Genomic DNA, 24,207 nt, shown 5'->3' on the forward strand with positions numbered 1-24,207 from the left:
CCGGAGGCACGCGCCCTGGGAGCTCTCAGAAATCCTTTGCTGGGAGATGACCTTTAAAGGGCCTCGGGGGGCTCGGCAGCCAGCGAGCAGCCCCTGAAAAGGACCGTGCGTCGGGCGTCATCTCTGGAGAGCCCATGCGGAGCTTGCCCTGGGCACAGCAGAGCCAGAGTTCCGGGTTCTGCACGTGCCCGGTTGCTTTTTGGATGTGATTCTTTTTGTGTCAGGAGCTGTGCCAGGTGAAGAGCCCTCCTGGCTGGGAGAGGGAGCCTGGCGTGAATCGATGCCTTCCTGTTGCTTCATTGGAGGAAGGGAATTAAAGAGGAAAAAAGGGGAGCTCCAGCTCCGGGAGGCAGGTCAGCCCGACCCCATGCTGGCCACTCTGCTCCTGTCTCTACTGCCTGTCCTGGCCGAGAGCGCCAGCCTGCAACCAATCCGAATGAGTCATCTGGGGGTGTGCCCCAACCAACTGAACCCCAACCTGTGGGTGGATGCCCAGAGCACCTGCGAACGGGAGTGCCACACTGACCAGGTGAGAGCTGCCTCCCTCTCCAGGCTCAAACCGTGACCCTGGCACTCAGGGGTCCAGGCCTGGCCAACGGGCTCACTGATCCTCTGGTGTAAGATGCTGCACAAGCACCCAGGGTTACAAGTCCTGAGGGATTATTCACTGCGCCCCACCTCCACCCCCCCCCACCCCCTGCATTAACACCTGGGCTGGGGGGCAAGTTTGTGCACACCTACTGGCTTGCGGTGACATCCTGCCGGACACCGAGGAGCCAAGGGCCTGTTCTGCAGCCTTACCCATCCCCAGGCTCCTGGGGCGTGAGATTTCAGCCAGTCCAGGCAGATGCCAGGCAGGTTTTTATTTGCTTGCCGCAGTTCTCAGGGGTGGGGGAGGCATTGTGGCTGCTCGTCAGTTTCATCCCACTGACTGTTTTGGGAGACTGGGCAGGCTGAGCAAGGCAGGCCAGGACTCCTCTCCTTGAAAGGCGCAGCCAACGCCTCCTCCGGGGGGGAGGGGGGGGGTGCTTTAACAAGGGCCTGACAATGAATCCGTCAAACCAGGGAGCCCCAGCAGGTCTGGGCCAGTGAAAATAAATAGCCAGGAGCCACCTGCAGATCAGGAGGGGTTTGGGGGCAAAATTCTCAAGGGCCAAAAGGTGTGGATGTGATTGTGTAGGCAAAGCAGCCTGGACCAGCCAGCTAGCAGGGCTTGTCCTCATGCTTTAGACATAAGGCAGGGCCCACAGATGGCCTGGTTGCATGACTCTCACTCACAGTGCTAGAGCCCATGGAAAAAATCCCCAAGTCAATCTAGATGATCCAGTGGTCTCCTCTGGCCTGGGAGGCTCTAAACTGTATTTGGGCTGGTGTTCGTTTTGTGTCACGTGGGTGCCGGTTGCAGTCCCTGGAGTGCCGTATACTGTGGGATCAATGAGGCTTGCAGTGGAGAGGCAGTGTAACCTAGTGGTTAGGGAGCTGAACTACGAGAGCTGGCTTCTATTCCCAGCTCCGCCACTGACCTATGGGGTGACCGTGGGTGAGTCACATCCTCTTTTTGTGCCTCTGCTTCTTTGCCCACCCTTTGTCTGTCTGGTTCAGATCCCCCAGCAGGGCAGGCTCCCCCCAGATCCTGGCTCCCACATGGGGCAGCAGGGAGAGGGGCTCAGACCCCCCCAGAAGGGGCAGGGCCCCCAGATCCTGGTGCACATAAGGGGGCCCTGTTTCACCTGCATCAGAGGGAAGGGGGAGCAAGCTGGCATTCTGCCCATGGACCCTGTGCGACAGGTATTGTACTCACTGCCAGCTCCAGGGGGACAGTACTGCCAGCAACCAGCCATGTGCCCCAGTGCCCCATGGGATGACTGGTGCTGGGAGGCGGCACTGGTTCATGCTGGTTTGCAGAGCAGGGTGGAAACAGCCTCACTAGGCTCTGCCCAGCGGCTCCCTGCAAAACAGTAACTTCCAAATGCTGCCAGGTGCCCAGTCCACCCTCCCGCAGGCATAAAGAGCAGGCGTTTCAGGGGGCTGCAGCTAGGCCTGGGCTGTATTTTTTTAGGCCCTCACTCCCCAATCTGCCCCTCCCCAGGGCTGCCCGTAGGGTTGTCAGGTGTCCAGTCGAAAAGGGACCCTGGCGGCTCTGGTCAGCACTGCCGACTGGGCCATTAGAAGTCCGGTCAGTGGTTCTGAAAGCAGCCTGCGGGTCTGGCTCCTAGGTGGGGGGCCCACAGGGCTCTGCTCACTGCCTCTAGCACAAACTCCACACTCCCATTGGTTGGGGCCTGGCCAATGGGAGCTGGGGGTGGGGGCATACCTGCAAACCTAGCTGCCCCAGGCCTGTGAGGTTCAACAGACGTTACAGGCGTGTTCCCATTGCTCTCTCCCACTGGCCCTGCTTATAGCGCCTCACAGTGGGCAGGGATAGAATCCTGACTTCTGGGGTGCTCCACGAAGCTTGGCTGGGTGTCAGACAGGCGGAGCCTGTGTCTAAAGGCTGTTAGCGCCTTGGGACAGGGAGTGTGTGTCTGAAGCCATAGGGCTGAAAACCACTGTGGAACACGCCTCATGAATATGATGAAGCCTGGAGGACTGAGAGCCAGGACTCCAGTCCCAGCTCAGCCATTGGCTCACCGTGCCCCCTGGGCAAAGCACTCTGCCACCTGTGCCTACATTTCCCCCCATCTGTAAAATAGGGAGAATGGTCCCATGGAACCACGAGGCTGAGGTCATGAATGTTTCTAGTGTGCGCTGAGCTGCATGGAGGGGAGGTGCTAGGAGAGCACAAAGGAGACAGTTATTACAGTTAATAATAACTGCCAGACTGGGTTAGACAAATGGTGAATCTAGCCCAGATTTGTACCTTCCGACAGTGGCCAGTGCCAGATGCTTCAGAGGGAATGAACAGAACAGAGCAATTATTGAGAGATCCATCCCGTCCTCCACTCCCAGTTTCTGGCAGACAGAGGCAAGGGACACTCAGAGCATGGGGTTGCATCCCTGACCATCTTGGTGAATAGCCATTGATGGACCGGTCCTCCAGGAACTTATCTAGCTCTTTTTTGAGCCCAGTTATAGTTTTGGTCTTTGCAACATCTGCCAGCAATGAGTTCCACAGGTTGACTTGCATTGTGTGAAGTATTTCCTTAGGTTTGTTTTAAACCTGCTGCCTATTCATTTCATCGCGGGACCCCCTAGGTCTTGCCTTACGTGAAGGGGTAAATAACACTTCCCTGTTTGCGTTCTCTACACCAGTCATGGTTTTATAGCCCTCTCTCACATCCCCCCTCTTCGTTGTCTCTTTTCTAAGATGAACAGTCCCAGTCTTTTTAATCTCTCCTCGTACGGAAGCTGCTTCATACCATTAGCCATTTTTGTTGCCCTTCTGTGCACCTTGTCCAATTCAAATAGATCTTTTTTGAGACGGGGCAACCAGAACTGCATGCAGTATTCAAGATGTGGGTATATTATGGATTTATATAGCAGCATTATATTTTCTATCTCATTATCTATCACTTTCCTAATGATTCCTCACGGTCTATCTATTTTGATGGCTGCTGCACACTGAGTGGATGTTTTCAGAGAACCGTCCACAATGATTCCAAGACCTTTCTTGAGTAGTAACAGCTAATTTAGACCCCATCATTTTGTATGTATAGTTGGGATCAGTTTTTTCCAAAATGCATTACTCTGCACTTACCAACATTGAATTTCATCTGCCATTTTGTCAGCCAGCCACCCAGTTTTATGAGATCTCTTTGTAACTCTTTGCAGTCGGCTTTGGATTTAACTTGAGTGATTTTGTATCATCTGCAAACTTTGCCATCTCACTGTTAAGCCCCTTTTCCAGATTATATATGAATATGTTGAACAACACTGGTCCCAGTACAGATCCGGGGAGGACCCCACTACTTACTCTCTCCATTGTGAAAACTGATCATTTCTGCCTACTCTTCGTTTCCTATCAGTTAACCAGATACTGATCCATTAGACTGATCCCTCTTATCCCACGATTGATTAATTTGCTTATGAGCCTTTGGTGAGGGAGCTTGTCAAAGGCTTTCTGAAAGTCCACGTACTCTGTTGACTGGATCACCCTTGTCCACATGCTTGTTGACTCCCTCAAAGAATTCTAATAGATTGGTGAGGCACGATTTCCCTTTACAAAAGCCATGTTGACTCTTCCCCAGAATGTTGTGTTCATCTCTGTGTCTGAGAATTCTGTTCTTTACTATAGCTTCACCCAATTTGCTTGGTGCTGAAGTTAGGCTTATCAGCCCGTAATTGCCAGGATCACCTCTGAAGCCGTTTTCAAAAATAAGTATTGCATTAGCTATCCTCTAGTCACCTGGTACAGAGGCTGATTTAAGGGATAGGTTACATACCACAGTTACTAGTTCTGCAATTTCATATTTGAGTTTTTAGAACTCTTGGGTGAAATCCATTTGGTCCTGCTGACTTACTAGTGCTTAATTTACCCATTCGTTTCAAAATCTCCTCTACTAATATCTCAATCTGGGACAGTTCCTCAGATTTGTCACCTGAAAAGAATGGCTTGCCTGTGGATCTCCCCCATATCTTCTGCAGTGAAGGCCAATGCAAAAAATTTATTTAGTTTCTCTGCAATGGCCCTGTCTTCCTTGAGTGCTCCTTCAGTGCCTTGATCTTCCAGTGGCCCAGTGAAATACAAGACTGAGGGCCTACATGTTCCTCTGGGTCTTTCCTTAAGAAGCAGAGGTGTTTCCTGCTGAAATTCCATTCCTAAATCTCCCTGCAGTTTCCAATGGATGCAGAATCTTTGTAGCGTAGTATTGCTGTGTGCTGTTAAATAGCTGCCAACATGCCGCCCCAGAGGTGGCTGCATTCCAGTTGTGGGTGGAAGTGGTTGAGAGGCAGCTAATGTAAGGGTACAAAGGTTGGGTATTAATGGCAGTGAGGATGCTGGTTTTAAGCCTGCTGGTGATTGCTCTCCTCAGGACTGTGAAGGCTTTGAGAAGTGCTGCACCAATGTCTGTGGCCTGCGGAGCTGCGTGGCTGCCCGCTATGCTGACGGCAGCGTCTCGTCTCTGGAGCTGGCGCAGGAGGCCTCGTGTGAGAGCTTTGTGTGCACCCAGCAGGGCTCAGACTGCGACATCTGGGACGGGCAGCCCATCTGCAAGTGCAAGGACAGGTGTGAGAAGGAGCCCAACTTCACATGCGCCTCAGACGGGCTCACGTACTACAACAAGTGCTACATGGACGCGGAGGCCTGTATCCGGGGCATCAGCCTCAGCGTGGTGCCGTGCAAGTACATCTTCACCTGGCCAAACACCAGCCCGGTGCCGCTGGAGACCACGGCTCACCCCACGCCCGGGGCTGCTGCTGAGGTGCCCATCCCCCCAGCCCTCTACAACAACCCCTTCCACCAATCGGTCTACGTGGGTGGCACTGTCAGCTTCCATTGCGACGTGAGTGGGCGGCCCCGGCCGGACATCACCTGGGAGAAGCAGAGCGACCACCAGGAGAACTTCATCATGCGGCCTGACCAGATGTATGGCAACGTGGTGGTCACGAATATCGGCCAGCTGGTCATCTACAACGCCCAGCCAGAGGACGCCGGCATCTACACCTGCACAGCCAGGAACTCCGCTGGCCTCCTCCGGGCCGACTTCCCCCTCTCCATCATCAAGAGAGAGCCCTCCGGGGGGGAGCCCAGGGCACCCAGCACCCAGCAGGTCCCAGCCACCGAGTGTCTGAAGGAGCCTGACAAGAGGGAATGCGAGGCTCAGCAGGTGCGCTGGCATTTTGATCCCAAGAAGGGCTCGTGCGCCACCTTCCGCTACGGCGGTTGCGGTGCCAACCAGAACCACTTTGAGACGTACGAGGCGTGCCGCTCGGCCTGCGTCAGCAGGGCCATCAACATGTGCACCCTGCCCATGGTGCAGGGGCCTTGCAAGAACTGGGAGGCCCGCTGGGCCTACAATCACCTGATGAAGCAGTGCCACTCCTTCGTCTACGGTGGCTGCGAGGGCAATGACAACAACTTTGAGAGCAAGGAGACCTGTGAGGACGCCTGCCCCTTCCCCAAGACCCTGCAGTGCAAGGCCTGCCGGCTCAAGAGCAAGATGGTGCTGAGCCTGTGCCGCAGCGATTTTGCCATTGTGGGCCGGCTCATGGAGATCATTGAGGACCAGGACTCAGGCATTGCCCGCTTCGCCCTCGAGGACATCCTCAAGGACGAGAAGATGGGCCTCAAGTTCTTCAATATTAAGTACCTGGAGGTCACCTTGAGCGACATGGACTGGAGTTGCCCCTGCCCCAACATGACCACGGAGGATGGGCCCCTCATTATCATGGGGGAGGTGCATGATGGCATGGCCATGCTGGACCCCAACAGCTACGTCCGAGCTGCCAACGACAAGCGGGTGAAGAAGATCTATGAGCTCATTGAGAAGAAAACCTGTGAGCTCCTCAACAGGTTCCAGGACTAGAGGCACAGCCCAAGGAAGGGGAGAGTCAGGCTAAATAGATAGTCCCTTCCATCCTCTCTCAAGCCAGTCATGGCTATGAGCCACCCAGGGGCAATCCCTGGGGGAGCTGCCTGCTCCCCAAACCCTCCCCCCTTGGGTCCCACCCAGAACCCCATGGCCACCTCCACAGCCCGGTTTTTCTGAGTGTAATCAGTTGGTTTAATTCCTAGGCTGTGGTGGCGACAAGCCTGATTCTACCCGGACCTACCTATGTCTGTCTGTCTAACTGTAATTTATCTGTCCACACATCTCGCCCCATGTACCCTTCTGAGGCCAGACTATACCAATAAAAGCATGACCCAGCGGGGAGGTGGCTGCTGACTCTCCCGTGTTCAGAACAATCACGAGGCACAGTTGTCAAGAGGCCGGGATGGGCGCTGCACTTGGACTAGGCTAAATCATCAAATCCCCCCTAAGCTTCTGTGGGGCCAGGGTGGGAGCTACCCTGGATGAACTGTCAGGGGGCAGGGGTGGGTCTTGCCCTGCTCTCTGCCCTCTTGCTGGGCAGCGGCACACTGCAGAGAGACCAGAGGGAGGCCATGCAGGCTCTGGCTTGCTCCTAAGCAGGGGGTCTCCTCCCTGGCCTGAGAGGGCTGGCAGGGGAGCCCCCTGGTGCTAAAGAAAGTCCCAGGGCTGCAAGTGCAGAAAGCCTTTTGCTGAGGCACTCCCGCTGCCTGCCCCTCCCCTTGCAGCCCTGCCTGAGGGGCCAAAGTAACCTAAACTTGCTCTGTGTGGGGATGGGCCCTGCCCCTGGAGCACACCTGGCCTGGTCAGGTGCCTGAAAGCTGGGATCTGCCGGCCCCCTGGGCTGGGAGTGCTCACTACAGGACAGACAGTTGCATCTAGATCACCCATGTAAAGGTGCCAGTAGGGGGCACTCAAGCCTATCTAGCCTGGGTCTGGGATTATGTTGTGCATACAACACCCCTTGTGTGCATGGCGCTGGGCAGCGTGAAGACACAGCAAGCACATTGCCTGGGTCCTGGCTTGGGCAGGGAGCACTTGCTTGCTGCAGCAAGAGAAGCCTGGAAAGTCCCGGTCCCGCTCTCCCAGAAACCAGGCCCTGGGAGAAAGGCTCAAAGTTCCCGAGTGCCAGAGAGAAAGGGATCAAAAAATCAGCACCACCCCCACCAAACTGTGAGTGTTAGTCCCCAGCCACTCGCAGAGCTCTCCAGGGAACTGGGGAAAAGGGGGTCACAGGGCAGGGGAACAGAGAGGCTTTAGCCCCCTCCCGGCCAAGGGTGCTGAGATTTTTTAGGCAGCGGCCAGACCAGTCCAGCCTGTGGATGCTATGGCATGAGCTCCAGGAGGCCAACTACTCCAGCCCCATGGTACTACTCTGAAGTGTAATTTACTGGGGCCTGGCCCCATTGCTGGGAGAGGCAGATCACCCTCCCCCTTTTCCTGCCTCTGCAAGGGGAGGTGTCTTTATACAGATCAGGCTGGGGGAAGCATTGTTCTGGGCAGAGCTCCAGGTCCACCACCTTTGGTATAGAGACAGTGAGGCCATGGGGTGAACATCAGCTGGCCTGGCTGTGGAGAACTGCCAGAATGAGACAGTGGCAAAGGCCCTTTGGCGCAGAGCCACACGGCGAGAACAGGAGGCTTCTGCTGCAAGGTGGGCCAGGTCCAGGTGCAATAACACAACCTCGCCCCCCTGTAGAACATTCCAGGCATCAATCTCAGCACCTTCCCAAGGTCTGTATCATTATCCCCCTTTTACAGGTGGGGAAACTGAGGCACAGGGCAGTGAAGTGAGTTGCCCAATTGTCCCTGAGTCCCAGATCAGTGCTGTATGTACTAGGCCACACTGCCTCCATTAACCCCCACATGTGGCAGGCTCTCTTTAACTTTAGGTACAGCAGAGGGCAAAATTTCCCCTTCAGCAACACAACTGAACCCTCTGGCAGTTAGGGGGAAGCCTCCTTCAGTCCCTGCTGCTGGGACTATTTGGGGCTATGTGGCCACTGGCCCTGGGATGGAGCCACACAAGCCAGGAACCCTCAAAGCATGAGGGAGCCTCATTTCAATTGCTACTGCTCTAGGCCAGGCTTGACCCAGACTCGAGGCAGCAGGCTGCTGAGCCCCATAGTAGCCAGCAGTTCAGCACAAGGCTGCTGGAAGAATAAAGCTGCCCTAGCACAGCTTGGCCTGTGCTCCCAAGCTGGGCTATAAGGCAGCTTTCAGACTCGCCCAAGAACCCCCCGCCCAAGAAGCCAGCTGCCCTGCACCAACCCAGGCATGTTCACACCCATGGCCTGTGGACAGAACCTTCTGCATTAGCTGCTCTCCCTCAGCAATGGCCTTGTTCCCCCTTCCATACTGGGGTCCCCTGGAGGCAGTGCCCAGGAGGGTGGTTGGAGCTCCCCTCAGTGCTCACAGCCCTGCTGCCTTTGATCACAGCACAGCACCAGCTGCTAATAATCTCCCACAGTGCACTGCCTGCTGCACAGAAGAACAGGAAATCCACACTAGGGCCCGGGGGTTATGCCAGGCTGGAGCTGGGGTGAAGCCCTGCCTGCAGCCAGCTCCCTCTACCCCCAAGATGTCCCCCAACATTGCTGCATGTCCAGAAAATCCACATCCCCCCCTCTTACCTCCAGGCAGCGCCAGCCAATGGTGGAGACTCCCTGCATGATCTCTGAGCGGCCACACTGTCCCCTCTCTCCCACCCCAGGGGCCTTGAGTAAGCCTCAGGTTGGCTGGGGGCCAGGCTGATTGAGTGAAATGCTTTGCCCGCCCCCCCCCGCCCCCCCCCCGGGGTGGAGGGGCGGCTACACGCCCTGAACACTTGCCATGCCATGGCAGGGGGCGGCCTGCAGCTAGGGGACACCCCCCGCAAAAACAAAGCCCCAGGTTAGGCCAACCTCATGCAGACACCAGCAAAAGCAACTTCTTTATTGTACCAAACGCCACATGATCCTGTGCAGCAGCCTCCATGGAGGAGCTGGTCCTCCTCTCGCCACCCCTCCCCCCAACCAAAATCAAGGCAGTGCCACATTCGAGCCACTAGAGGGAGCCCCTGCCTCACATAGCCTAGAACCACCAGGGGGGGACTTAAAAAAAAAAAAAAAAAAAAAAAGTAGTTAGGGTGAGATTCTCCACAGTGCGCATGTGATTTAGGAGCCAAATTCCCTTCAAACAGTGATGGGACCTATAGCCCTAAATCACACAGGCACTGGGAAAATCCCACCCCTATATTTTAGTTCCCGTTCACATTACCCCCTTGGCAGGCTAGCCTGGGATTATTCATGAAGCGCTGGCGGGGCGGGGGAGGTATTGAGACTGGCCAAGGAGCTGGCCTGTGGGTTGTTTCATGCTCCCCTTGCACACGTGACTAGGCCTGACAGCTCCTAGGGGCAGTATATCAGGACCAGTGTACTTGGGGCGAGGCCCCTAAATAAGCTGGCGTAGGGTCAGAGGCTCTTGCACCTGCACAAGTCAATAGGAGCAGTGGGTGCTCAGCTCCTGAAACCAAGCCACTTAGTAGGTAGCCAAAGGGCGCTGCCTGTTTTCAAGCTCAAGGAACATAGGGCTTGAGCAGAGAAAAACAAACAGCTGCAGAAGTGTAAGTAAAATGATGCCAAGGCCCATGGGGACTGTGGAACAGTCACCAAGAGAGACAGCTACACCCGGATCGACTGAAGAGGCTACATCCCAGTGGGAGAGGTGACCCAAGCTGCATATCCACTCAGGTGGCCTATTCCTCATCTGGTACCCTCACCCCTTGGGGAATGACAATAGGCGGCTGTAGGATGTCAAGACCTGATCAGCTCAGGTAGGTAGAAGCAAGCAGTGCAGGTGAGCTTGCAAGAGAGATCCTGGTTTTGTGGCCTCATCCCTGGGGGCTCTGGGGGGAGGGAACGTGAGCTACATACAATACAGTCCCTCCACCGCACATTAGCAGCAGCATCCATGTAAAGTCGGTCAGTATCAATCCCAGTGGTGCGTCTCCACGAAAAGACCCACAGAGCGCTATGGACACTGAAAAGCAGCAGGGTGTGGTTCAGCAGGCGGCTGGCCACTGGGGCGGGCTCCACAGGTCACTGCTTGCGGAAAATGAGACACTTGTTGTTCGCGGGCATGTCCACCTAGAGGCACAAAGCCAGGGTTAGAGCTCTGCGGCAGCACCAAGAGGCCTGTTTGCCAGGCAGCCTGGCTCCAGCTAGCTGTGTACAAGCCCTACAGCACCAAAGGCCACCGATGCTTGGGAGGGGGAAATGGGAAGACTCCAGCCCCAGCCTCTCCAGCAGGAGGCGCTGCAGGGAATGATGTGGACTATGATCAAATCACACCAGACCTCTGCCACGCCCACAAAAGCACTGGAAAGAGGCCAGCCCCCTATCCACCATCACCAACCAGATTCTGCTATTGGGAAGGGGGGAGCACTGAGGGTGGCCCTGGTTCATATTATTCCCTTCCACCCCAGGGCCCAAGAGGGGACGGACTCCTGTTTCCGCTGCAGAGAAGGAATGGTGCTTCCCCCACACGGCTAGGAAATGAGGGCCAGAGAACGCGGCTGGCCGTAGGAAGGAACTCTCTGCAGACAGCAGTGCCGGTGATGCTCCTAGTGCAGTGCTGCCTGGTCCTGAGTTCTCATTCCCTCCCACGAGCCGGGCCTGTTCCCAGTGCTGCAGCCTTAAAAGTGCCACCTTCGACCAAGCCAAAGGGCAGGGTCCGGTCTGCCCAGCTCTGGCAGGGGAACCCCAAGGCGTGCTTTGAAGGGTGGACAGTCCCATCCTCCTAGCAGTATCCCCCTGTATGTGGGATCCCAGACCCCCGTTGGGCTCTCACTCAGGATCCAAGACAGGCATGTGCCCTCTTGGTATATGGGAATCCAGCACAGTGCAGCTCTAGGCACCCACCATCCTCTCCAGACACAGCCCGTTGGCCTCGGCCAGCTGCTGCAGCAGAGCTGTGTCCCGAAGGCCCCAGGCCGGGTTTCTGCCAAGGAGAGAGACCAAACATCTGGCAAATATATCATTCCCGCCACATGGCCACAGGCCCCCACGGTGCTGAGGGCTCTCGGACTCTTGTGGGAGAGGGGCTTCTTCTGAACCCCAAGGGGGCTAGGACAGTGGCAGCCCCAGGGATCCCGTCATCCTCAAGAGATCCTGTCTGGGGTTCTTGCCCAGGACTGGAGTCACCCCAGAATGCACCAGCTGTGGTGTGGTGGCTGGATGATCACAGGGAGAGGGGTATTGTGGGTAATGCTTTCAGCTCCTTGGTCAGTGAGTGGCTGGAGCAAACTCAAAGGCACGAGGAGAAAATCAGAGCCAAGGTGCCGTATGCTGCCTATGACAGGGCACCTGCAAGGCCGTGCCCTGTGAAATGTGCGGGTGCATGGGGAATGGGGGTGGGGCAGGGGAATGGCTGGGTCTAAGCTGGTGGAAGGACCTGGACTGACAGTCCCCAAGACTGAGCATCAGGTCCAGCATGGACACAGGGCAAGCTGCCCCCAGCAAACCCCAACCCTACCCGGGTGCACTACCCTCTATGGGAGTTCGGTTTGCATGGCCCATCTTGCCATGGCCTCTCTGCTGAGCAATACTACCCACCATGGAGATGAGACACAGCCAGGGCCCTAGGTGGAGATCCACCGCACCATCCTCTGGCTGAAGCTGCACCTGCTATGCCAGCGACTGCATGTTTGAGCTCGGGCGGGATTCAAACTGTCAACCGGGGAGGGGGGTGTAAAGAGCTGCTGAGCCCGTTACCAGTCCCCATAGTTCCTCAGCCCCCATGGACCCTGTCTCTACCAATGCCCTGGGGCCTGAGCTGGCCTGTGGGACTCTGTATGTGCCTGGCTGGGTGCACCTTGGGGTCTCCTGCTTGTCCCTCTCTCAGCTCCCCCCACCCTGGGTGGTAACTGCTCCAGGCCACAAGAGAGGGCGTGTTGCCTAGCTCCTCCTACCCACCCCTTTTCCATGCAAAGGGAAGCTGTGGTCCCACAGACGGGGGGTGGGAGGGAGAGGGAAGGAAATGTACACTCTGCCGATTTGTGCCCTCCTCCAACCCTGCCCCACTTCCCAAGCAACTGGGACCTAAATCTCTGCAGACGCCTGCTGGGTCTGGGTCCTTGTTGGTATCAAAGAGCGCCTCCCCTGTGGCCACAGGGCATCTGGGCCATTAGATCCCCTTGGCCCAGCCCCTCTCCCTCCCTACACCCGAGCCAGGCTCTCCTACCTCTGCCTCAGGGAGCAGTCGAAGTCCACATTGCTCTGCGGGCTGATCTGTCCGTTGACGGCGTAGGGCTGAGGGGACAGGACGTAAAGGGATTCATTACAGAGCCAACTCAAGGCATGCACTAGCTTGATGCCACAGACCAGGCATGATTTCCCAGTGGGTCGGGATTGGGCCCAGCCCCCACCTCACCCCATTCCTAAACACTGCGGGGGAGAAATCAGAGAGCAGAGGTGGAAACATGCCAAGGTCAGCAGACAGACCTGGACCCATGAACCACCCAGACCAATATGGTACGAGTGAGGCACTGCCCGCCAGACTGCACCCCAGATGTGTACGTAAGGCAGGGGAGGACGATGGGGATTGTGCTCACACAAAAGGTACAAACTCCTGAGATGGGGGGGATGGAGGCGGAGTGTTCATGTCCTAAGCTGGGAGGAAGCTTGTGTTCCGCCTAGGACGTGTGTGTAAAACCTTGCAGGAGCCATCAAACGTACAAACCAGAGAGCAGAAACTGAGCAGGGCCACCTGTGCTGGAAAGGGAGGCTGCCCGGGGCTCAGCACACTCAGGGCCAGATTTTCAGAAGTGCTGAGCTCCCAGCGTGCTAATCCAGCCCCTAGTGGGTCTAGCTTAACCCCTCACTGGCTGGGCCAGCTAACGAACAGCCTAGCCCCCGACCCAGACACACAGCACCTGCTGTGCTCACTCCACCCGCCCTTGGGGCTCTTTCACCTGCCTGGACTGCAGGCAGTGTGTCCCAGTCCAGCTGGGCTGTGCCCACCAAGGGACCATTGCTTACCCCATAGGTGATCAGAACAGCTTTGGGTTTCAGCAGCTTCCCTGCTCCTTTGAACAAGCCCTGGGGAAACAAACTCAATAAAGGATGGAGCCCCCACGCACAAGAAATTGGACGCATGCCAAGTGTGCGATGGCCGGGCCCCTTGCAGTGCCCACCGGGGGCAGCCAGTGACTACCTCTTTCCTCATTTCCATGGCTGGTCGTGTTCCTCCCCACCCTGCCCCTAAGCGTCTCAGCACGTGACTCTGGGCATGAGCCAGCTCCAGCATGGCACAGGGACCCTCTCACCCTTATGAAGTGGATGCTAAAATAAAAATCGCTCCACCTGTCCCATCCCAGCATCTGAGAGAAGGATTCTCAGCTTGTTCGCTGGTACATATTGTGTGCCCCATCACAGCCCATTGGTGAGCATATACAGAGGTTTGTAAGCAATCTGAGGCCGTGGAGCCACATGGGGGCGGAGAGGGGGATATCTAGAATCAGTTCAAGCTCATTTGCTCTCATTCTGACATAGGACCCTGCACACCTGAGGATTAACCAATGGGAAAGAGTAAAATTTGTCCCTCTAGGATGGGTTTGGAGTTAAACGCACAGGACTGGGAGTGAGGACCATAGGCAGGTTACTTCAGATGCCACATAATTCAGTTTCCCCATCTGTCCAATGGGGATAAAAGCACTGCGCTGCCCCAGGGGGTAGTGAGACTGAGTTCATCAATGTCTGTGAAGTGCTTTGGGATCTAGGACAGGAAGGTGCTTTAGAAGGGACAGTATCAGGAGTACAATCAAGGAATAAACATCTATAATCCACTAGATGGCACCACAGCTCTTCCGAATATTGGTTACCCAAGGCTAACCAGGGAAGGCCAGCTGAGATGCCAGGCAGCTAGCGCGTGACTGTACTCTGTGTGCAGAGACCGTCTGCCCAGCCCAGCGGGGTCCAGAGAATTCCCATAGCCCCAGACAAAGGGCCCTCACCTCAGTGCACCTCATCTCAGAGATGTGCATCATATTGATGTTGACGATGAGATCCAGGGTGTTGGGCCTCACGCCACCCCACGTCTCCCAGCTCTGTGATGAGTCCAGGAAAATCGGTGGCCTCACGTTCCTGACTCTCAGCGCTGCGATGAATGCAGAGATGCTGTGGGGGGAGAAAGGAGAGCACCTCTTGATGGGCGCGCGAGACCCGAGCACTGCACAGGTATTTGTTCCCAGCCACAGAACTGGCACATGCGACTCCTGCTCCAGGGGAGTACCTGCCTTCTCTCATCCAGCACGGGGCACTCGAACCCAGCTGCCATCAGCGCTATTACAGCAGTGACTGAGCTCCAGGCCCCACAGTGCTAAATGCTGGGAGACAGCCCCATGGAGCTCACCATTTAAGTCACTGACCAGGTGGCTGAGAAGGGTAGCCCCAGCTGGGATTTGGGGGGGGGGGGGGGGGGGGTTGGGCCAGGGCCAGCATTGGAGTCAGTGGAGCAAAGCTGGGCCAAACCCGAGTGCTTCTACAAATACAAATCCCAGCCCTAACCTCGGTGTCACCGGGGAAGCAACCCTGCAGCTCAGCAAGGAGCTCTTGGGCAGGGGCTGGAGCTGGTCGGATAACTAGAGACCTTCACACTCCAGGACTCCTTTCCCCAGCATGGACTTCCCCTCCCACTGTTGAGTGGGAAAACAGGCCCCACTTCCCCAGCTGTCCCCTCTCATAGGCGCTGTTATTAAACTGAAGACCAGCAGCTCTTTCCCCCTTCACCATAGTCAGAGCCTCCTCCAGGCCCCCAGGTTAAAGTGGAGATCTCTCCTTCCAGCCTCCCATTCAGGTCACTCTTTCATAATCCTGCTCGGAAAGTGTAGCCTATTAAATCCAGGGTGGACTGCCGTGGAAACTGCACCCCAGCCCCTCCCGCAGCAGCTGCGGGCAGATCACTTCCTCGGTTTTAAAAAGGGACCTCTGACAGAGTTCCTCACATTTTGGGTTTCCAATATGGGATAACTGAAGGGGCAGATTTCCAGAGACTCTGGGCACCGCAATCTCCTGCTGAAGTTAATGATTAAACTGCAGCAGCTCAGCGCCTCTGAAAATCACCACCCCACACCCAAGGCACTCTAAAGGTGGGGTTGAACTCCTCGGTCTTGTTTTGGGGCAGGGACTCTTACTGTGCAAGTGTCCTGCGCCTAACACAACTGAGCCCTGATCTTGATTGGGGCCTTCAATCACTACAGTAACAGAAAACCTGTTTGTATGTAGAAGGGGGCATCAGATGATGTAATTAGCAACTTCTCCAGGGTGTTGTGAGGAATACTTAATTTTGCAAAGCAATTTCAAAATGCAAGATATGCTACCAGTGCTGAAATGCATCTCTGAAAAGAGCATCCAGGGTCCCTGCATTTGTGGCTCAACGGCCCGCATAGGTCTATGAGTGAAATAATGTTTTTTCTACCCGACAGCCCTGCACTCTCAGCCTGGCCTCTGAGAGTCAAGCTGAGTTCTTGCTGGTGTGTGCATCCTTGGGATCCTGTTATCAATTCCGATGCACACAGCAGCACAGACACCAGATCTCTTTCCCAGAGCCAGGCTGGCCTGGCACGACTAGCAGGAGCAGTGAAAACCTCCTTCTGGAAGCAGGTTGCTGATTTATAGCAGATGCATCTGATAACATAACGAAAGGTCTCACCATTGATAAGATGTGAATACAGTTTAAGGGGAGAACCAGGGTGGATAAAAACCAATGATTTTAAAAAAAAGTAAAAAATAGTTTTTCCTCAAAAAGCATTTTATCAAAAAACCTGATCTAAAGATAGTTTTAATTAAGATACATTATAGCTCAAAGAGATCTCATCATGGAATAGGGATTATAAATTCTAATTCTATAGTATGAGACAATATATTCATGTAATGTTTAAGAAAAGTTTTGTAAAGGAGTTCCAACAGTTCATGGATTAGGGACCCAGTCTTATGGGGTTCAAGGGGCTTCTGTATAGATTATTTAGGTTAATCTTTCTGTCTACCCAATGGGACTCCGTGCTCAGTCTATAAGATATCATCAGAGATGCTTAGTTTTGCAGTTCTTGAACTGTGGATTTGTGTCTCCAGAGATAACATGCTTGTTAACAGCAAAAAGGTTGTTAAATCAATAAATATATAGAGGTGAGAAATAATATACCTCAACCCTATTGTCCCTCTGCAAATTTGTGTACACACAAAGTCAATCCTTACCTCTCTAAAAGTGCAAAGTTTCAAAAAGTTCAATGAATAGAAGATTGTTGGAGGCAGAATAGATCTGGACAAGGAGAAGAAGTCTGGAGATAAATGTGAGAAGGGAGGGACAGGCAGCAGAAACAAAAGTGAAACTGTTTGAGCAGCATATTCCAGAAGCCTTGAGGTCTTTCTGAGTGTAGCCTTCATTGATTTGAGATCTACCATACCATTCTCACTGGAAGGGAAAACCTATAATGGCAGCAGGCTGTAAAACAGACCCAGTTTGGGAATATTTTAATGAAGTTCCTCTACCTGTGGGTAAGACAGGCATGCATGCAAAATGCAAACAGTGCAACAAAGAAATGCAGGGCCTGGCTGCCTGAATGAAACATCATGAAAAGTGTCCCTTCTCAGGGGGAAGGTGCGTTGATGATGATGAAGAAAGGAACATGTCTGAACATGCAGGATCTTCAGGTTGGAAAACTTTTTTATTTCATATTTCTTTAAGGAATGCAGCGTTCATTTGATGCACCTCCTAGCCAAAGACTTGAGTGTTCCAGAAATAAAGGCTAATGTTGAAATTGCAAAATACTTCCGTAACAACCATTTTGCAGCAGCTGCTCTGAATAAAGTGGGAGGAACCAAGCTAACTCTCGCAAGACGTGCGATGGAACTCAGCAGTGGACTGTTTTGAGCACTAGATCAAGAACTGGCCTAATCTGATGAGTTTGTGAACAAAATCGTGAAAAAATAGATGGCACAGTCACAGCCAACGTTCTCAACATGGGGCTTAAGAGAAATATTGAACACATGCTGAGTATCCTGAAGCCTATTTCTGTAGCCTTGAACAAAACGCAGGGAAATAGCTGTTTTACTGCTGACGCTGTTGAAATTTGGAAGGAACTGAGTGAGATCTTCAAAAGAGAAATATGCAATGACAGAGTTAAATGACAAGCATTAAAAAAAACTGAACGGGACAAGCACTAACTCCAGCTCATTTTCTTACAAATATTCTCAATACTCGGTACGAGGGTCAAACCTTAAGTGCTGAAGAAGAGGAGTTGGCTACGACATGGACATCCAGCAACCATCCTGCCATAATGCCAACCGTAATAAACTTCAGAGCTAAGGGTGAACCATTCAAGAAATATATGTTTGCTGATGTTTTAAAGAAAGTCACACCAGTGAACTGGTGGAAGTCACTTAAGCACTTGGATTCAGAGACTGTTGAAGAGATCTCACTTTTAATAACAGTAGCTTCTTCTGCCAGTATAGAAAGAATATTTTCTTCCTTTTGACTAATTCATTCCAAACTGAGAAATCATTTGGAACCTGACAAAGCAGGGAAACTTGTTTTTCTGTTCCAGATTACGAACAAACAGAAAAATGAAGGTGAAGACGACTGAGTTAGCTGCAGAAGCCAAGTTTCTCATGGTGACCAGGCTGACACAGTCTATTTAATTTGTTGGTTTTTTTTAAATTCATTTAACTATTTTAGTTAAAATAAATTTTAACAAAAACAAACATGATTTTAAAAACATTGAATGTTTAACTGAATTAAAAAATTCATATGCTTATTTTGCTAAAATACTATAGATTTGCTGTTGAATACATAACATTGTTGGTTTAGTTAAATAAAACAATTTAAATGTCTGTCTGGTGATGTTCTCCTCCTAATACAGCATGGCAAGAAAATCTTCCAAATATTATTCACCTCCCAATGACTTCATAAATATCTGCTTCCATTACCTTTGGTAAATGAAATAACCAAATAATCATTCATTTTCCGATATAGCTGTAAAACTAATCTGAAAAGTGTTCAAAATAAATCACTTTAAAAATGTATAGTGTGTAAAAATGAAACCTACATCTCTCTCTGAGCTGTGAAGAATATGGATTAAGGTTATACCAACCCACAAGAATGCACTTTTATGGAGAAATCCATGATTAAATCGAGTCATTTCCAGAACCAAGGGGCTACTGCTGAAGACACTCCGATCTCAACTTCTTATGGGGCAAACCTAGAGGCTCTCAAGATGAGCACATCAGTTGCCCTCTGACAGCAGGAGAGGGGTCCTCTTTAGAGGAGACGTGTACCAAAACTGCAAAGAAATGCATAGCCATATCCAGCTATTTAGCTCACTGAATAGACATTAAGAGCAAGTCAATTTTAGACCATCACTTGCTAGATCACCTTTTAAATGGGAACACATCCCAGCCCTCTGCATCAGGAGAGACAGAACAGCCACCCAAGGGGTTGAGCGTCGCAGTCAATCTTATTTGTAGTATGACAGCACTTTGAGGCCCTGATCAAGGTTGAGGGCCCATTGTGCCAGGTGCTGTACACACACCATAGCACCAAAGAGCTTACAGTCTAAATAGAGATGACTGATGGAAGAACGATCCTTGTCCTATCTTACAGAAGGGGCACAGAGAGATTAAGGGACACTGGCCAGGGCCCAAAGGGAGCTTGTGGCAAAGCCCATCTTCCCAAGCCAGTCCTTTAACCCCAAGAGTGTCTTTGCTATAGACCATTCTAGGAGGGTACAGGAAAGCCCAGTGCTTTGTGCTGACAGACAGGAACACATCGGAGCGGGGTGGCGGATTAAAAAAATGTAATTCCTATTTTCCACTCTGTCCCTCCCAACCCCCCTGCTCAGTCAATGAGGTCTGGAGGACTTTGCCTGTTTTACAACCTAATGGTCTGATTGGCGGCCACCCTGGCCTATCCCCAGTGTCGTCATTTACACCAGATAATTTACACCCACTTTGCATTAGTGCAAATGGAGATTTGAGGCCAGGGGCAGCTCTTCAGAAAAACTAGAGGTGGGGTGGGATGAGGTTGGGCTGGCATACAGATGTGATTCCATGATATCCTGCAAAGCTGGGCCCAGGGGCAGAAAGCAGAAGACAGAGACCTGTGAAAATTGGAGGGGGCAATCCAAGGTCCTGGGGGGCGCATCTTCCCTTTGAACATAACAACCCTGTAACAGGTGCAGGGTGATGGTGAATCAGGTCTTCTGTGTCTTTTCCCGAGCCTGGCAGCAAGAGGCAGACACAGAGCCCCCGCACTGCAGGTTACAAACACACAGGAGACCCTAGCCCCACACTCTCCGACAGCCCAGACACGGGCCTTCCAGCCACTGATTCACAGCAACGATGCACTGCACCACAAAAGCAGCGGAGGAGCCAATCCTGAACGGACTCAGGTCTGTGCTTGGTCTGACACCAGTAACAGGGAGGCAGGATTTTTCCCAAACACACAGCAGGGTCCCTCCATTCCCCAAGCAGCTGTTCCGGCAAAGACACTACAACTGCCAAAGCCAGTCACCAGGCTGAGACTGTCTAGACAAGAGGGCACAGACCGAAAAGGAGCATGCAAATCTCCCATTGCAGCCATGGCAACGGGGAAACTTCGAAGCCTGGTAACTCCAATTCTGACAGACCCGGAATTTCAATCAAGAGCAGGCTGGCTGGAAGTGAGGAGAGAGTTTAAACCAGTACCAAGACATTTAAAATGGCCAAGTTCCATGCACAGGCTTCAAGATGTGCACTTTTAAACCGACAACCAGTGCTGGTGAGAGGGAAGGTGAACCAGGCCGGTGTGTTAAGGGTTTCAGAGGAGGTTTGGCAGAAGGGTGAAGAGAAACAATTTCCTAAAGTGCATTTTCAAACATTCTTTTCCCGAATGTAAATTGGAAAGGGATCTGGGTGTGTCATAGTGGATCACAAGGTAAATGTAAGGGGCCAACAGTCCCCTTACTAAAACTCAGTGAGGGTTTTTGGTTGGCTAGGTCCCAGTACCAAAAGGAAGGGGAAGGGGTCGATAGGAAACCAGGACCCTGAGACTGACAGTCCCCAAGGGCAGCAGGGAGAGGCCAATGCTCCAGGTCAGCCTGACTGACAGGGCAGACAGGAAAATGACCGAGTCAGGGGGTCAAAAAGGTCCCGTCCTTCATGTGAGCTGGAATCGCCCTGTGTCAGACAGACAGAGTGGGGTCGAGCTAAGGAGAGAGCAGATCCTGTGCTGGGAGCAGAGCTGCAGCCCCAAAGCCAGAGAGAGAGTCCAGGGAGAGCAAATCCCGTGCTGGGAGCAGGGCTGCAGCCACAGAGCCAGAGGGGCCAGAGAAGCAGCCCAAGGGGCTGGATGCAGAGCAGCAGCATCAGTACTGAGGCGGAGTGGAGCCAGAGCTAGAACAGTGGAGCTGGGGCTAGAGCAGTCTAGAGTCGGGTGCGGTGAGCAACTGGGGCCAGCCAAGGGGGGACCCTGGGCAAAGGGCCCAGCACAGAAAGACACCCACAGCCAAGGGTCCTTGCAGGCCAGACTGGGAAGGGGATCTTAACCCAAAGGGGGGCTGACGTTAGGAAGAAGGGTCCCACCACTCAAAGCCCAGAGGTGTGTGGCCGCCACCAGAGCAAGTGTCCAACCCGCAGCATCCCTGCGGCACAGCCAGGGCCTGAGAAGAAGGCCTGGGACCTACAAGGAACAGACTGAACTGCCCTGATGTTCCAGAGACACTGTTTGTGATGTTCCCTGCCACAGAGTGGGGTGATGTGTTTCCTTTAACCTTTCCCATTTTCCCTTATTCTTTTTAAATTAATTGCTGATTAAATAAATTGTATTTGCTTTAAATTGCATGTAATGATCAGTGAGTCAGGGAAGTGTCCAGTGCAGAGAGAGTACCCCGGAGTTGGGACACCGTAGTCCCTGTCCTAGCTGACCACAGCAAGGTTGGGGGGGGGGGTCGAGCCCCCCAGGAATCCTGGGCCCAGCCTTGTTGGGGTTTCAAGGACTCTGCCAGACAGGAGAGTGGAAGGGGAGTCCTCAAGGGCAGGGAGGCCACTGGGTAAAGGAAGTGGGAGCAAGGACTCAGGTCCTTCCGCTAGCCCATTTCACCCACGTAGTGCAGAAGCCAGGAAAGTTCCCCACAATAGCGGGACCATTCCCCCACTTACATAAACATGAGTCAGTGTAACACTGTTGCACAAAAAGCAAACATCATTCTGGAATGTATTAGCAGGAGCTTTGTAAGCAAGACACAAGAAGTAACTCTTCTGCTCTACTTTGCACTGATTGGGCCTTAACTCATTATTCCCATTTTACAGATAGGGAAACTGAGCTACTGAGGGTGAAGTGATTTGCCCAAGATCACCCATGAGATCAGTGGCAGAGTCAGGAACAGACCCCAGCTCTCTTAAGTCCCAGTCCAGTGCTCTACCTATTAGACCACACTCCTCAAATGACGCAGTAGTATTAGGTGGTTGCCAACTAGATCTTCATGCAGCTTGGCAGCACATTCTCATCACACTCCCCACTCCACTGAGCAAGGAGAGCACGCATTAAAAAGTGGAGGGTGCAACGCTCAGGAGTGACAAGGTCAAAGCCACACTAGTGGAGCCTGCTGTTCACCCTAGCCATAGCGGCAATGCAGTGAGCCCTGGAGGTGGGGTGGGGTGAGAATGCTGCAATTTTCTGCTTAATGCAGTGTAACAAGTTATTGTTTGCAAGCGCACTTTGTTAGTCTAGTATTGTTATGAAGGTAACACTCATGGGGAAATCAGGGTCCATCTTCCACTAAAATGAGAACATTTGGCTTTTTTCATATTTGGTGCACTTTGCATGCTTCATCTCATGACACTTCAGAACACCAGGGGGACATTAGTAAATAGACTTCCATTTTACAGGGGGTAAAATGGGGACAACAGGATCAATATCAACTTTTTTTGGTTAAGTGGCCACAGGTTTTGGGTGCCCCATGTGACACCTGAAAAAACAGGCTCAGAGTTTCTCAGTCCAGGCAGGCAAAAATCAGTGGCAGCTTTTGAAAATCTTAGCCCAAGGGACTTGCCTGCCAATGCAGATCTAGGAGCTCCTGGCTCCCAGATCTGTGTTCTGACTACTAGACTAAACCTCTCAATGTAACTAGTTACATTATTGAGATTTATCTGTGAAGACTGTGAATGGGATGGGGATTTTGACTGCAAGCATCCTGAAATATATTCTATTGTTTTGATTTGGAATAGAGTCAGAGCAACGCTCAGAAATCTTCCTGACTGGTTTCTGGGGCTGGTTTAGATTTGCTTCCTTAGTAAGCATATCCCCGTGAAGGGGATAAGTTAGTCAAAAATGCAAAAGGTAAAACAACAACAAAAAACTTAAAATCAGACAAGAAGCCGAGCTCCAATAACCACCTCTACTGCCAAGCAAAGGGACTCACCCAGAGCCGGGATCTTTATGGGTCTGGTTTCCGGATGCAATTAAGCCTGGATCAGACCAGAAATCCACAGGAGTGGAGTCACAGAGTTGTCACATGAGCAACCCCGCCACCAACTCCACAGACCCGCCCTGGATGGCAGGGCTCGCGTTAGACCATGGGAGATGCGTTAACTCAAAAACAATCGTAGAACCGCGCTGCAGGCGAGGCCGGGCAGGGGCAGCCGAACAGAGACTGGTCAATGAACAACAGCCCGGCGGTACTGAACCAATCTGGGCGCGAAGCGTCCCTCGCCCGGTGCCGAGGCGATCGCCCCCACGAGCCGCCCTGGACTCGCCGGACACCCGGGCCAGGCCCCGTGACACCCACACCCGGGGGTCCCCCTCTAACACGCCCCCGGGCTCGGAGGCGGCGGGCCCCGCCGGCAGCGCGCCCCCACCTCTCGAGGCACTTGGGGTCCACGTCGGAGGGCTGCCAGAGCAGGTTGGGCAGCGCCCGGGCGCAGTGCACCGCGTGCTGCCCCGAGCCCGAGGCCACCTCCAGCAGCCGCACCTCGGCCGCGCCGGGGCTCACGTAGTCCCGCAGCACCCGCAGGATGGGCTCCTTGTTCCGCTCCGCCGCCGCTGCCACGATCATGCTGCGGGGATCGGGCCCCGGGAGCCGCCACCGCCGCAGCCGCAGCCCCAGCGCCGAGAAAGTGCCTCGGCTCCACGCCGCGGCGGCGGAGCCCAGAGCGGGAGACGGCCGGAGCGCGCAAGGCATGTTGGGAGTTGTAGTCCCGGAGAGTGCGGCATCCCAGGAAAGGTCGCGGCAAGGTCAGAGGAAAGAGACAACAAATCCCAGAATGCACCAGTCCAGGTTCCCTGTCCCGCCCCCCACCTTAAAGTGACCGCAGCCAATTTCTCATGGGAAGATGATGGGGGGTCTAAAGGGGGCGGGGGGGAGGGGGTTCGTGCAAATGCCCCCAAAAGGAGGGACATAATCCTGCCCCGCTCCGGGTCTGCAGGGGGAGCTCTCCAGCCCTTGCTTGAAATGACAGCCCCCCAAAGGAAAAAGGGGATCATGCCCCACAAGGAGGGGAGAGGGGGCAATGCCCCCCGCAGACTCCCGCACCCCCGTGCTGCTGGTGGCTGGCAACACGAGTAACACGGGGAGGCACCAGGGGGACAGACAAATAAAAGGGGGGCTCAGAGAGGGGCCAGGTTAAAGAGGGGCTCTGATGGTGCAGCCGATGAGAGGGATTCCAGGCAGTCTGGAGACACTGAGGGTGAGGGTGAGGGCGGGCACGGAGGGGCATCCGAGAAGAAA

The 24,207-nt window shown here is 53.5% G+C and overlaps 2 protein-coding genes across 6 annotated transcripts; one reads left to right on the forward strand and one right to left on the reverse strand.

Annotated features, from left to right (window-relative positions):
- The first annotated feature begins 280 nt into the window (after positions 1-280).
- Positions 281-6,467, forward strand: WFIKKN1 (WAP, follistatin/kazal, immunoglobulin, kunitz and netrin domain containing 1). The gene is made up of 2 exons (XM_077828601.1): positions 281-529; positions 4,974-6,467. The coding sequence occupies exons 1-2, from the start codon at positions 281-283 to the stop codon at positions 6,465-6,467; spliced, it is 1,743 nt and encodes a 580-aa protein (XP_077684727.1).
- A 2,922-nt stretch (positions 6,468-9,389) lies between these two features.
- On the reverse strand, positions 9,390-23,651 carry METTL26 (methyltransferase like 26). Of its 5 annotated transcripts, XM_077828618.1 has the most exons (6): positions 23,339-23,651; positions 14,464-14,626; positions 13,490-13,549; positions 12,693-12,760; positions 11,372-11,450; positions 9,390-10,597 (listed from the first exon to the last, which is right to left on the reverse strand). In XM_077828618.1, the coding sequence occupies exons 1-6, from the start codon at positions 23,533-23,535 to the stop codon at positions 10,550-10,552; spliced, it is 615 nt and encodes a 204-aa protein (XP_077684744.1). In that variant the 5' UTR covers positions 23,536-23,651; the 3' UTR covers positions 9,390-10,549. The 5 variants fall into 5 exon arrangements, with proteins under 5 accessions (XP_077684744.1, XP_077684747.1, XP_077684746.1 ...); XM_077828621.1 differs by lacking the exon at positions 13,490-13,549 and having other exon boundaries at positions 23,339-23,645; XM_077828620.1 differs by lacking the exon at positions 11,372-11,450 and having other exon boundaries at positions 23,339-23,645.
- Positions 23,652-24,207: the final 556 nt, after the last annotated feature.

The sequence above is a fragment of the Eretmochelys imbricata genome, chromosome 10 (genome assembly GCF_965152235.1).
Source record: "Eretmochelys imbricata isolate rEreImb1 chromosome 10, rEreImb1.hap1, whole genome shotgun sequence".
NCBI lineage: Eukaryota > Metazoa > Chordata > Testudines > Cheloniidae > Eretmochelys > Eretmochelys imbricata.